This window comes from Physcomitrium patens, chromosome 23 (assembly GCF_059467195.1).
Source record: "Physcomitrium patens ecotype Gransden chromosome 23, ASM5946719v1, whole genome shotgun sequence".
Classification (NCBI taxonomy): Eukaryota; Viridiplantae; Streptophyta; class Bryopsida; order Funariales; family Funariaceae; genus Physcomitrium; species Physcomitrium patens.
In genome coordinates this window covers 15,244,713-15,258,141 of record NC_143432.1, presented here as the reverse complement: position 1 = coordinate 15,258,141, position 13,429 = coordinate 15,244,713, and the positions used below count along the sequence as shown (strand labels likewise).

The following is a 13,429-nucleotide window of genomic DNA, read 5'->3' as shown; positions in this document are numbered from 1 at the left end:
TCTGACTGCGGCCGAGGGAGGTTCACAAATCCACAAGAATTACGAGTATCAGGTAGAGGTCGAAAAATCTAAGAAAAATCGCCGGCGTCCAAACCTTGAATAAACCCAGGCAGATGAAGAAGTGGTCATTTGAAATGGACAGGGAGAAGGGAATCAAGAGATCCCATAAAGAGCCGATTCAATTAGTCGTAGAATTCAAGTTCAGGACCCAGGTTAGTTGCAGGGCCACGTGCAGGTGGAGGGAAGGGATATCGGGCCTTGACGGGGTCGTCGTTAGCCTGGATAAGTAGCACCCAGAGAAGCACACCATGCCGATACTTCCGCAGTGTCTGTGCGCGCGACAGCACAGTCTTACTCTAGTGCCACCCAAACTACATGAACCCAGCCAGAACTACTTATTCACGGTGTACACCATCGTCGTCGTCGTCGTCATCTGCTTCTCCTTTCGTAGCCCTGGCAATAATAATAATTCTCGCCCCTTCTTCCTGCTGACCAGGTGATTCTGCAGTGTCGTGTCCCCACCCTTAGTCCCATCTTCACTGGCCGTATCTCGAATTGAACCACGTGTTCCCAGGATCCTCGACTTTTACTTTTACGATACTTTTTGGTGTACATTGTTCTCTGAACCACATGGCACGTGCAAAATCTCGATTGTACTCCCCTTTCCTCTTCAATGATGCATAGCCTTTGGCCTGGACTCAATTGCCAACGACTTGGGTTCTAAGGAACATTTTGTGGATTCCCATCCTCGCCTCTGTCACATCCTTTGCGATATAGAGCCTTGTAGATTCAAATTCTCAAAGAGAAAAAGAAGAATGAAGGAGAAGGAAAGACGGAGGGTAGGACAAACGAAATAACGTACAGATGGACACGAAGTGAAAACAAAAGAAATATACAATGAGATAATGCCAAGCATGATGAGCCTGGGAACATGAAGGGATGCAGTGGCGCACGTGGAAAAGAAGGGGAAAAGGGGTATCCCGAAAGAGTTGAGATAATAATGCAGGGAGGAGAGGACACACACATATATATATATATATATATATAGAGAGAGAGAGAGAGAGAGAGAGAGAGATATATATATATATATATATATATATTCACATATTCATATGTATAATACTACGGGCAATGGGATTTCATGCGCAATTACACACATTATTTCCGAAGAATGGTCACAACGTCAGTTGAGGTGAAGGTGGAAACCCGAAGCGGAGATTATCAAACAAAATCAATGATTGATCAAGCATGAAACTTCTTAAACGTAAATTTGACTTAAGGTTCCTTGTGCGGACTGCCGGGTGTGTACTAATAAATCAATGGTACAGCAAATGCCAGTGCCGCTGCAGCCCTCTTATTTAGCCGAGATGGTAACCTTGTGTCGTGAAAGGATAACAGAGACGGGGAAGGAATCGGAACCACAGATAGCAAGAGTCGAAATGAGGCGGACATGGAGAAGTTGATAGAAAGTAGCACAAGCATGCTTCAGATGCAACACTCCTTCAGTATATCACAGTGCCGTATGAATCAGTATATTTCGAAGCTACCCGCCTAGTCACCGGCAGCTTCAGGGGGCCCAAAGTTCTGAGCTTCAGGCATTCTTGCCTTCCTCGTCCTTCTTTTTCGTCCTTCACAAGCGCTAGCCCACTACACTCAGCTGTAGAATTGTCCTCTTTTGTTGACTTCTTCTTCCTCCCTCTCCGTTAGATACTCCCCCCCCTCCCCCCCCCCCCCCCCCCCCCCTCAATGTTCAATGCTGCCCACTTCATGTTAGTCTATCGCAAGTCTTCAACCCTTACATCCCGCCAACCCCTCCCCTCTATTCTCTCTCTCCTGTTACATTGCATTCCCAATCCTCCAGATTTCAGTCGCATCTTCAGGTCCTTTCGTCATTTCCCTCGTTTCTTTTCTGCTCACTAGGTTTCTCATTTTTTCCCCTCTCCCGTGCTCCTCCATCCTCGTTTCTATTCGGATTATGTGACTCAGCACCCCTTCATCACTCCTGGATCATATTGGACTATGGAGATGCAGGGAGAGCGGCGACTTACTCGTCGATTCCACGAATTACAATCCAAAGGCCCCCAGGCTCATTCTCCCGCCTTCTCGCTCGCCTTCAAGGCCACCGCGCAGCCTTCTCTGCAATCAGCGCCTGGCTCCTTGGCAGAGCAAGCCGCGCAGATGGAGCAATTCGGAGGCTTTGCCCGAAAGACGACCGAGGAGCTCTTCATCCAGAGCTTTTTCGAGAGCAGTACAAAGTCCTCGCCTCCCGCTTTGACGTCCGCTGAAAACTTGGGCCCGTCGCCTGTCACAGACCCTAACAAATATGCTAGGGGAGACAGCGAGGAGCTCTTCTCTTCCTGGATTAACTCTGCTGGTAGTACTCTAAACCAGGTGTGTACTCCAATGCTTCTTGGATGCTCAAATTGCAAACCAAAAAATGGTGGTGGTGGTGGTGGGTTGGTTAGGTTGGGGTTTTTATGAAGAGATTATTTCCAGTTGACAAAACCCTGTATTGAATACGAAGAAGTGTTGTGACAACGCCTTACTTGGAGGAGTTCCCCGTGATGACCCTGAGAGAACCGAAGCAATTGTCTTTCGCAGAATACTGAAACCAATACTGGCGCCACAACTCCTGGTCGTTCACAACGCGCCCGGCCAGTACCTCGCAGGTTAGTAGCAAATTAAAATCTGATAATTGAAGTTTAAATACGATTTTGGGGAGATGGCCGATCGTAACCTTATCATTGGTCATGTTGAGGTATAGGTATAAAACCTCTATTGCTGTTTTGTGTCTGAAACAATGATTTTCGTTACAATTTTGTATGCAGAGTGTCTGGCGAGCTGGCAGCAATTCTTAAGCAGCAGAACAATTTCAATAACAACTTTACCATTGGTAGCATTGACCTCTTTCAGCGAGTTGATGGTGTGAAAGATGTTTACGCGCAGCCTAAATCTTTTCCTAACCCTGATAATTCTCTGGAGGCCACCATGAAGTCTAGGTAATGCATTTGGACTCTTCTCCCTTTGTGTTCCAATGTGTGCTTCGTCTTATTTAATGTATCGCTGCAGTGCCTAATCTTCTGGCAAGATCTTTGTTTTTTGAGGTTCAGATTGGTTACGTACGTTGATTAAGGTAGTGTAAATATTTTAAGGGCAAGGAACATTTGAACCAGCCATTTGTTCTGACATGTGTGCTGCTTCAGACTCAGTAATGGTTCAAGTAAGCAATCTCGCTCGGCACCAGATTTATTTCAGTCGAAGGTTCATTCTCATTGACAAGGACTTTTCATTGAGCTGCATTTACTGAAGCTCGCTTTATTCATATCTAGGTCAGCGTCAGTTTATGATGTAGAAAGATCAACGTGCACCAATGCATGCTGTGTTCTATTTGTTTGAATTGACGAGGGTATTTTCTAGCCTAGTAGTTAGTGCTTCCTTGGATTGATGGTTCCGTACATGTGTTGTGTAGTCTCTGGACTATGATTTGGTTTGTATATCTATTGTATGAGCTATAGGTATTTTACATTAATTTAATTTTACAGTAGTAACACCACGGTCATTAGCGATGCGTCAAAGAAAAGACCAAAGTAATTCAAGAATTATTGTCCTATAATCAAGCTCGTCTTTTTCTGATGGGTCGCCTTTATATAGACGTCATTCTTCTTTTTAGTGGAAGGTCAGGGATTGCTGATCAGGGTTGTAGGTAATCCCAGCAAGAAGTTGTTTATGGCAGGTAGCACAGAAAATGTGGTTCGATTCACAGGCGCCTGTAACACGCAGTCGCTCTTCAGAACTGAGGTACTTGATGATCTAGTTCATAGAGAAATTACATCTAATAGGGAATCATAATACTAGTACTTTTCCTTTATGTGATTTAGCTCCCATGTTCGCCAAAGTCAGGCTCATACTCATTGTCGAGATCTTGACCATTCTTTACCTGCATTACCAGGTGGTAATTGGTGTTCTCTTGCTCAGCTAGGCTTGTTTCGATAGTTATTCTGGGCTGTTCAAGAATTCGTCGGAGATAACTGTTTCAATTTGTACAGAATTAAAAGAAGTCGTCTTTTAGAATAGTATTCGCGGGATGAAACATTCATGCACGTCAGTACTAACTCCCTAGATGTGCAATGCCTACAGGCGTAGATTTGTAGAGTCGGGAACCGCCGTAGTTCCACGAACCAACTTGGCTACAATACCTGTCTCTTACAAGGAGCCCAGCACTGTTGCTACAGAAGACGGGTGGACAGCTGCTACCCATGCACTTGCACCTATCCCGACATCGGATCCCTCTTCCTCTCAACCTCCCCCAGTCAGTACTTCAGTGTCAGATTATGTCGGCATGCTCAAGGGTAGTTTAAATAGAGCAAAGCTAAGACTGGGTTTCCAACCTGAAAACCATGTTAGAGTTTCTGAAGATATGAAAGGAAAGAAAGCACAAAATCAGGGTATGAGTGACTTTATGATCTCACCACCAGGCATACTGGACTCTTCGAGCATCGGTATGAAGCAGATCAACTCTGGTTCAAAGTGGCCTCATACTACAGTGGAAAGGCATGTGCATATGAACACGGACAATATTAATTCAAGGCCAACAGATGAGAGCTATGTTCAGCAGAGTGTTCAAGTGCCAAAAATTAGTGACTCATCCGGCGGAACACCAAATTTAAGATTGGAGATTTCGAATGAAATACCTTGTACTTCAGGGCAGACTAATATGATGGGGCGAAGCAAGAGCTTGAAACGGGCGAATGCTGAAAGAGATCATAATTTGGCAGAACCCTTCTCCATGTCAGACCTAGGTTCGTGCTCAAGACTACACTCATTACGCCGATGAGAAACGTAGTAATAACTTGGTCCTCCTTTAGTCTGTGCATATGACCTTACCAGTTTTGAGTATCTTTAGCATTTCAAATGTTATATCTCTTATTCAAGTATAGCTATGGTCGTTTTTTCTTTGTTAGGTTGCAAGCAGCGGTTCATTAAAGTGGTTAGTTAATTGTGAGTCGACTTCAGAGTTTATCAATTGGAGAGACCTTATTCAGACGAACCAGAGTTTAGGGGCTTACGGCTACGTTCATGAAGTCTCTTGTTGTGTCATAATTTGTGGCTCTTGAATTTTTTTGTTTGATAGTCATATGGTGTGTCTTTGCAAGCAGGGGGATTGGAGTTTCAAGGTTCAGTTAAGAACCAAGAACCCCTACCGAAGGTATAACATGGTTAACATATCCAGTTTGGGTTCTTTTCGATTCCTGTAAAATGAAGTTGCACTCTTTTGACTATCCCCTTAGTATGACGAACGTTTTTGAGCTATCCCTCTAGGAAGTTGGGAGGAGCTTGCAATATATATTTTGGATATCAGATAGAGCTTTCTGATCTTGATCAAAGCAGCCTCTTCATTTGCAGGTGCCGGATAGTTTACGAGGGATGGGGTCCATCAATTCTGCAGCCATATCTGGTAGGTAGTCCCTCCCTTATGTGGCTTTCCTTGACATGTACTGAAATGTGGATTCGCTGGCACTGAAGAGTTCAGCTCATAATTGTTCTCTCCAATGAAAACCTTGCTCTTGCTCAGTTTACTCGCAGTTTTATTTGTACGAGTATGTGGAATGTTTTGCACTGTTGTCTGCTTACGGTGGAATTCCTGCACGATGTTGAAATTTAGTTGTGCTGAAATATACATTAATCTGTACGTGTTCGTCTGTGAAACTGGTTGAGTTGCATTCAGGGGCAAGCTTGGATAGCATAGACGTTGCTACCAAAAAACGTCGAGTAGATCGACATCGCAAGTAAGACCCTGCATATGTGATGTTTTATCAAAACGTTTCTATTAAATAATCAGATAATAAACTTGATCAATTTATTGTTTCAGGATAATTCCTTCTGTAATTTTTTTGCGCATTTTCATGGTTTATTTAATCAGTGTACTCATTGTGGGTGTATGGCAGAATGACAGAGGCCAAGGGTAGAGGATTCACATCTGTTGCTGGACCTCCTGATCTGCAAGCTGCTGTGAAGCGACTTGATGAGTTGGAAAAGGATGTTCGGTCCCTGCGAATGACTCTATCGTTTATGAACAGGTAAATCACGCCGTTGTGGTCAGGCTGATTGTGTAGGTAGATGAAAGAGATAATATTTTCAGTGCTGCTCTGAACCTCACGCGTGTAGGCTATACGGTACAGAAGATTGATAGGGCACTGAACCACAATGTGGTACGAGCTGATTGGTTGTAGCTGACAAAGATATATTCCATGCATGACCTGGTTTGCGAATATGTGGTAGAGAGTGCTGAGAAGTTTTCCGGCCACGTTGAGACTTGGCATGTTAACTGATTATCTTTCGTCTGCTCTCTAAACCGTGTGACAAGTAATATGGTGACCAGCATGATTTTTGTCCGTTGCTGATTATTTGCAGGAAGGATTCCGAGCAAACAAAACATATAGAAGAGCTTGAGAAAAAAAACAAGGAGCTGGAGAGAGAAAACAAGGATCTCAAAAGATATAAGTTGAGCATGCAGGGATGTGATGTGCAGATGTAATGTTGCATAGACTGTCAGTGAGCATTATTGTTCATATTATGTATAAATGGTCTAGGAAGCAGATGAAAAGACAATTTTGTTTACCCCATTGACAAATTTGCAGATAGACTGATGTATGCCAACATGCGCCTCGACAAAGGTGTTGAAGTGAGCCATGAGAAAGAACTAGGATCTTCCCTTAGCTCTTGGCAATATTTCGATCACTGGGCTGAACTTTGCAAGTATCTTACCCCACAATTTCTATTTGAGAGATATATGGTATCACTGATTAATCCCGAGTCATAACCGTCTGTTTTAGTTTTGATGCCGAATGCCAGCTTTAACTTATCGGAAATCAATATTGAATAGTCTTAGCATGCACTCGTCATGAAAGGCTGTAGAACATGCTTGTCCTCTTTTGCACGGCCGCACCCCCCGGCCTCTATCAACATATTTTGGCTTAAAAGAAAATCTAAACACCAGTTACGTTTCATACACACAGCAACTAACATATCACAATTGTCTGAAGCTTGAACTGGAGGTCGTTCATTGAACTCACTGTACGCCATGTCTCGAGTGTGTTGATATCCACGCGAACATCCAACTAGTCATTTTTATAAACCATAACATCAGTTATCCGAATCCATTGGTCCAGAAATAATTTTTCTTAGCAGAGGTTGCTGGATACTGTGAAATAGATCATTTTAAAAACTAATGCTATTCTCGTTGACGACTAATGCTCTCACCTACATTAATCACAAACCTAAGAGCACAAGAATCCAAATTAAAATCTAAACCGGGTAGAAAAGTGAAAACATCAAACCTCCAAAAAAGTGAATAACTCCTTTTTATGTATTGATAGAAATGGGGACGGTAGTTGCGAAGAATCTTACTCACAGATGAAACACAGTGATCCATGGAAACCCTTGTCATACTAAAAATTTAAGTCTTGTCTCTCTTGCCATGTAAGTATCCGCCATGTTAAGAGCACCCAGACTTATCATAATCAAGGATAGCGACAACCTTCAAGACGTATTCCACTTCATCTTCTACGACTCCGCCCTCCTCCTCGAGCTTATAGTTTAAAAATTCCTCACCACAACGTTGCCATGTAGTTTACTGCATCACTCATGAGCACAACCACTGGAATGAGTCCTTCGAAAACAAATCTGCCCGTGTAAGGCTCAACGCTGACGGTTTTGGAAACTAGGCCTCCATACCTCACGGTCGTCATGGTCACAATGGCTATGCATATTGCATCAACATAGAATGACGTCGCTGAGATCGATTTCGAGCAAAAGAAAACTTCATATGCAATTAGCAAGCAAATAACCGACCTTACTGTAGCTCTGAATATAGTCAATAAGCCCTTCAATTCTGATCGATACTGAGATGGCGATGGCAGGAACTTTCCTGCTTGAGGTAGGTCGTTTAATCGTGACCTCATCGCGTCGCTCACTTTGTTTGCGTTCTAAGAAAACGAAGTTCGAACAGTCAAGCTGTGATGGGAGATTACATTCCATTAGGAGAAATGAACGCAGCCTCGTGCATCTGAAGGCGGTATCACAGGGAAGACAACGCGTGGTCGATGATGAGGCTTTAAGGTTTAAACGAGGATCCCACCACGGCGACCACCAATGGAAACAGGTGTGCAGAAGTAATTACCGTTTTTACTGGAATTTGTGTAAAAAATTGACTCTTGTGGCAGGTGCCGCCGATGCGGTTAGAATGAGCGATCAGCAAAGGGTCCTAAAATATGATGAATATGGGCATATGACCCCGACGATTTCTCAAATTAGGATCCGGACTCTCGTGAGTAGGTCCGAAAGTTACGATACCACAAGTGGCAATGCCTATTCGAGACCAATCGACCCTCCATCCCAGTCTTTGCTTACTTTCTCTGATCTCCTGCAACGTTGTTCTCTGACACCACCTTCTGCTCTCTTGCCATCGAAGCTCTGGTCCTTCTCGTCGTCGTGGAACGTGGTCTTGAACCCCTCCCCTTGGTGTCTTCTCATTCTCCGCGTCCTCTTATCTCACTAGGATTTTGCCCTCTCTCTTTTCCAGCACTACTATCTGACTCTCGTCTTTTGCATTGTTCGCATATTCACAATCCAGAATTTTTTTTGTAAGATATCTCTTGCTGTCGCGGTGCTTTGATTTTTGGATTCCTCCTTGTATCTCACTGGGATCTTGTTCATGATCGTGTGTTGTGTTAAACGTTTTTTTTACGAAGTCATGCATTGGGTCTCCGCTTCTTACTTTTTAAAGAGTAGATCTTGTGAGCTACATTACGTATCTGCCGAGACTACTTACTTTAGGGTTCGGCCTTAGCGATAACAATGCAGATGTTGTATGACCTACGTGCTTAGTTGGAAGGGGAGAACTTGCCACCTCGTGTATTGGGTTGTTACTCCTGGAATTTCGTTGGCTCCACTCAATCGCCTCATTTACTTTTGTGTTGCTTTCAGCACAGTGCGTTGCCTATGAAGCAGCTGTCCTGTCCTGAATGATTCATCCTTTCGGTATGTAGTTATATGAAAAGCGCGATTCATTTGAGAATGGAGCAACTTCCTTCAAATCTTGCTGTGTTGGAGTTCTCTCTAGTTAACGTTGATCTTCGGCCAATCTTTGAGTTTTGAGAATACTATTATCCCTTTGACAGTTAGTTTTTGGAAGTCAAAAAGCTTATTACTGTTGGCTGTGAAATCTTCAAATTGCCTCTAGTGTTTATTGACTTACGTTATCTTGCGTATCATGTCCTCTTGTGCGTGTTGCCTTAGCTCTTTCTACCTTGCATGTTGGCATTTGTCAACTGTGCTCTTCAGTAATCTGCAGTGCTGAAGGCGTGACTGGATTGGCCATTGATTTTTGGGCATTTCTTTGAACTACGCGTTTATGTCAAATTGGACTGTTCGCACAAGTGGCGATGAATGTTGCCGACTTTCTATGGGGTTTCTGCAAAGGATATTATATAGCTTGGATGAATTGTGTGAATTGACATACTGTTTGGACTTTTGTGATCAGGACAAACAATGGATTTCTTCTAAGTTCTGTGCTTTTCAAAGGGAATTACTCGCATGAGGGTAGCGGGACAATGGCAGCGTCGACAAGCTTTTCATCCTTTATTTACTTGCTGCTGGTGGTTGCATTCATGACACTTTACCTTGTGTCGCATAGCCCTTCGAATCTACACACAAGATCCCATAGAAGAACACTTCCTGGTAAACGAATAAAGGTTCGTGCGGTGCATCATGACAAGAAACACCACGATCCCGTAGCATTTGATCCCATAGTTGCAGACTTTGAAAGAAGAAAAGAGGATCTAGCATGGGAGAAGCAGCATTTCGAGGATCAGTATAAGAAATTGGGAGAGCAACTGCAAAAAAACGGTGGTATAAGTCACCACGAGGAACCGTATCGTGGGGAACCTCTTAAGGTAGGTCTGTAGTATAGTAGGATTCTTTCCGGGTAGTTAGGAACTTCTTCAAATTTTGAGCTGGCGTGTCTATCATTTGAGCACTCTAGATGCAGGTTGTGATTTGTTGGTAATATTGGAGATGGCAGATCTTGAAGAATGATCAAGTCGACCCTCACGATGTGGATCCAGATTACGAAGATCCTGAGGAGTATTTGAATGATGAAGATCAGTTCAACATCACCGAGCGTCTCACCTCATTGTTCCCATTGATTGACATTAACCCACGGGATGACTATGTCACTAGTCTTGAGCTGCTAGAATGGCATTTAGTGCAAGGCAAGAAAGCAATGTTACATCGAAGCGATCGTGAAATGGAATCTCATGACAAGAATCATGATGGCCTCGTCTCTCTTGAGGAGTACCTTCCACATGTGTTGGGCGCAGAACAAGGTGTACAATGTGCTCTTTACCTCAGCTTAGTGTTGGTGTGCAAATCGATTAGTAGATATGTGTTGACTTCATTTTTTACTCTAGATTGTAAGTAATTTGACTATTTAAGAGCAGTAGCTGCAGGACACAACAGCACGGAGTTCGACGATGCTGGATGGTACAAGCAGCAGTTTGAAGTATGTGATAGAGACAACGACGGGCTTCTTAATGCCACTGAGTTTAATGAGTAAGGTCACTTATACCTGCAAATACCTCGATCAGATAATTTTCTTATATATTTCAGGAGTTATATGGTTAATTGCACTGGTATTTACTATTATCTTGCCCACTTGGAGGCGGGCGGATAGGCTGGGTGTGTACCGCGTCTGTGCCCTACTTTTAAGGAATTACAAGGAATGAGTCTTGTTATGGTCCCACCGTCACTTTTAAGAGGTGAAACTAGTGGTGCACAACCTTGAGTATGCGGTTAATTTTTTTTGATTAGTCGATTATTTGGAGCCAATTTGCCAGGACGGGACAAAGCTTTTAACCGAAAGCGTTCTTATTCATTGCAGCTTTTTACATCCCGACGACAGTAATAACCCTCGGGTGCGTCAGTGGTGCCGGCTGGAACAAATAAGGTAATGTCTGCCCGCAAGACGCAGAAGATGTTCTGTCCTTGACTCTTTCATAAATACTGGGATATCAATTGCGGTTTGTGAACTTGATGTAGGACTCATGATACAAACAAAGATGGAAAGATAGGCTGGGAGGAGTTTCACCATGGATTGTTCGACCAATTGCAAGATGAACAAGATTATCATCACCCCAAACTAGCAGAACAGCTCGAAGCAGAAAAGCTAGTTCAGTCGAAACGAAAATTCGCTGAACTGGACAGAAACAAGGATGGGTTAGCCTGCTTACCTTTGCCCTTCAAACCAATCCTTTCGATTCTTGTGATCGCAGTTAGTGGTTGTTTCGGGTTAAGGTTGAGACTTAACCTTGATGTCTTGTTGCATTTAAGCTTCTCCTTGCCTTTCTTTGGCTGTTGTTTCCAAATCTATTGCCCGTGGTATTCTAGTACCTACTCGGTTAAGTGTGCTCGCGTAAGTGGTACTCGTATTACTTTGTGACCTATTTAGCAGTGCCCATCATTTAAAAGATAATTCACAACTACGTAAAAAACAATAAAAATAATCGGTGTCTCCCGGGTGCATGATATTCAGCTATTTGACTGAAGATGAGATTGCCCCTGTCATGGAGAAACTCAGACCAGGAGAATTATACTACGCAAAGCAGCAATCCGACTACCTTTTACATGAGGTTCGCCGTCTTTTCTATATTGTGTTAAACATTGTCATGTGCTTATGTGGAAGCCCATTTAAGTAGTTCGTGCGTCTGGGTGAAAATGAAGAATTTTTGTACATCAATGTCCGGGTCAAAATATTTAGGGTGTGTCAGCTCAATATTTGGTTTCAAACATCTCTGTTAATGTTTAGAGTTTAGGGTTGTGAATACTCCTCAAAATGTACTGGAAGATTGTGAATCTCAGGGTAAGGAAGTTGGCACTGGTTATAAGCATTCACAACAATGTTGGGGTGCCAGTGAGTGAGTGACTGGTGTGGCGTTCTGTTGTGTTGTGTTCTGTTCAGGCTGATGAGAACAGGGATGAACGGTTGTCGCTAGATGAGATGCTGAACCATCCCTACATTTTTTACAGCACGGCATACGATGAAGACGAGTTCGACCCCGCAATACACGATGAATTCCGATGAAAATGGCATTTTGCGGGACTGCAGACCGGATTTGAGAGAGATATACATACTATTTGTTTGTTGTGGACGGGCAAAACGCAAGAGGTGTGTTGTACGCGGTGGAGGGTGGAATGGTGTGGTTTTATTTCTCCAGAAGAATGATTCCAACGTGGATGCATGCATTCATGCAAATAGAGGAAAGGAATGAGAAAAAGAACAGTTCGTAAAGTTAAGTTATATAGCGAGTGATGATCAGGTGGAGGGAGGAAGAGCCAGAGAATTAGTCCAGCTGATTCATTAATTGAATGAATGATTGAATGAATTTCGGGGGGAGGATAGGGGATGAAGGGGAGTATAAATTTCGGAGGGAGCAACTTCCTAGTATTGGCCTTGGGGGGGGGGGGATTAATTAATTAATTAGGGGAATGGATCGAAGTAGAAGTAGAATTTAGATTCGATGCTGCAATCTGGAAGCTGTTCCCACCTGGACCCCCCCCCCTCCCTCCTCGGAGAGCAACCAGTGACCCACCCCATTCATTCATTTATTCCTTCACATCCACCTTTTGCATTTCTTTATTCATTCATTCTTTCCTTCCTTCCTTCCTTCGTTTATTTATTCTTTTGAATTCTGCAAATGTGATCATCTTCCTTGTTTTCCACCTCAAACTCACTAATTTAATCACTACATTTAGATTGCAACCTTTTTTCTCCAAGCATCAAGTTGTAGGTTGCTTCTAATTCGGATTTACAAAAGTTAGAAACTTGTAGCACAAGTTTTAAGAGCTATATTGCATATCTATAAGAATGTAAAGATTTAATTTGCAATTACAAATCTTTTTCAATTATTTTAAAGAAAGATAATATCTATATAGCATATTCTACCTACTTCTAATTAATAATGTTTACTTAATCAATATAAATAAATCTTACAAAAAAAAAAAATACTTTTCTTTATATGTTATTTATATTTATTTTTTAAAATTAAAATATTTTTTAATGATTTTTATTTAAAATTTTAAAAATAAGTTATACAAAAAAATAAAAAAAGAGCTATTAATATAGTGATATTTAAAGGTAAATGTTATATAGACCAAAGTTTTTAATAAATTGATGCACTTATCTAAACTATCATTATATCTCTTTGTTTCTTGTCTCTGTTTTCCTTGTTCTTATCTTTTTTGACTTCAATTCCATTCCCAACTCCTATTTCTATCCTTCATTCCTCTCGTCTCCTATCTGCCGTCTTTATTCCTAATCTACTCCCCCATTTTAAGTAGTCATTGTCATCATCTCATTTAATCTCAAATCTAT

At 42.4% G+C, this 13,429-nt stretch overlaps 2 protein-coding genes and 1 long non-coding RNA gene across 11 annotated transcripts; 2 read left to right on the top strand and 1 right to left on the bottom strand.

Annotated features, from left to right (window-relative positions):
• Nucleotides 1-1,735: 1,735 nt before the first annotated feature.
• LOC112275876 (protein CYCLOPS) lies at nucleotides 1,736-6,807 on the top strand. 2 transcript variants are annotated; one of them, XM_024506586.3, is made up of 11 exons: nucleotides 1,736-2,391; nucleotides 2,602-2,669; nucleotides 2,829-2,999; nucleotides 3,204-3,261; nucleotides 3,734-3,798; nucleotides 4,138-4,799; nucleotides 5,157-5,206; nucleotides 5,404-5,455; nucleotides 5,726-5,786; nucleotides 5,946-6,077; nucleotides 6,412-6,807. In XM_024506586.3, exons 1-11 carry the CDS (start codon nucleotides 2,020-2,022, stop codon nucleotides 6,533-6,535), a joined length of 1,815 nt encoding a protein of 604 aa, XP_024362354.1. In that variant the 5' UTR covers nucleotides 1,736-2,019; the 3' UTR covers nucleotides 6,536-6,807. The 2 variants fall into 2 exon arrangements, with proteins under 2 accessions (XP_024362354.1, XP_024362355.1); XM_024506587.3 differs by having other exon boundaries at nucleotides 1,751-2,374.
• Nucleotides 6,808-7,494: 687 nt separating this feature from the next.
• LOC149986588 (uncharacterized) lies at nucleotides 7,495-8,164 on the bottom strand. The gene is made up of 2 exons (XR_016500197.1): nucleotides 7,852-8,164; nucleotides 7,495-7,633 (listed from the first exon to the last, which is right to left on the bottom strand). It is a non-coding gene; the product is annotated as an uncharacterized LOC149986588 (long non-coding RNA).
• A 129-nt stretch (nucleotides 8,165-8,293) lies between these two features.
• LOC112275874 (uncharacterized) lies at nucleotides 8,294-12,717 on the top strand. Of its 8 annotated transcripts, none has more exons than XM_024506581.3 (8): nucleotides 8,294-8,520; nucleotides 9,542-9,953; nucleotides 10,082-10,385; nucleotides 10,509-10,611; nucleotides 10,940-11,005; nucleotides 11,098-11,274; nucleotides 11,591-11,687; nucleotides 12,017-12,717. In XM_024506581.3, exons 2-8 carry the CDS (start codon nucleotides 9,612-9,614, stop codon nucleotides 12,137-12,139), a joined length of 1,212 nt encoding a protein of 403 aa, XP_024362349.3. In that variant the 5' UTR covers nucleotides 8,294-8,520; nucleotides 9,542-9,611; the 3' UTR covers nucleotides 12,140-12,717. The 8 variants fall into 8 exon arrangements, with proteins under 8 accessions (XP_024362349.3, XP_024362348.3, XP_024362347.3 ...); XM_024506580.3 differs by having other exon boundaries at nucleotides 10,503-10,611; XM_024506579.3 differs by having other exon boundaries at nucleotides 8,296-8,520; nucleotides 10,500-10,611.
• Nucleotides 12,718-13,429: the final 712 nt, after the last annotated feature.

Coding starts and splice junctions, on each gene's coding strand:
- LOC112275876 (XM_024506586.3), top strand. CDS start 2,020: ATGGAGATGCAGGGAGAGCGGCGACTTACTCGTCGATTCCACGAATTA. Junction 3,262..3,733: donor CAGATTTATTTCAGTCGAAG/GTTCATTCTCAT, acceptor TGTTTATGGCAG/GTAGCACAGAAAATGTGGTT. Junction 6,078..6,411: donor ACTCTATCGTTTATGAACAG/GTAAATCACGCC, acceptor GATTATTTGCAG/GAAGGATTCCGAGCAAACAA.
- LOC112275874 (XM_024506579.3), top strand. CDS start 9,612: ATGGCAGCGTCGACAAGCTTTTCATCCTTTATTTACTTGCTGCTGGTG. Junction 10,386..10,499: donor TGTGTTGGGCGCAGAACAAG/GTGTACAATGTG, acceptor ATTTAAGAGCAG/TAGCTGCAGGACACAACAGC. Junction 11,688..12,016: donor CCGACTACCTTTTACATGAG/GTTCGCCGTCTT, acceptor TGTTCTGTTCAG/GCTGATGAGAACAGGGATGA.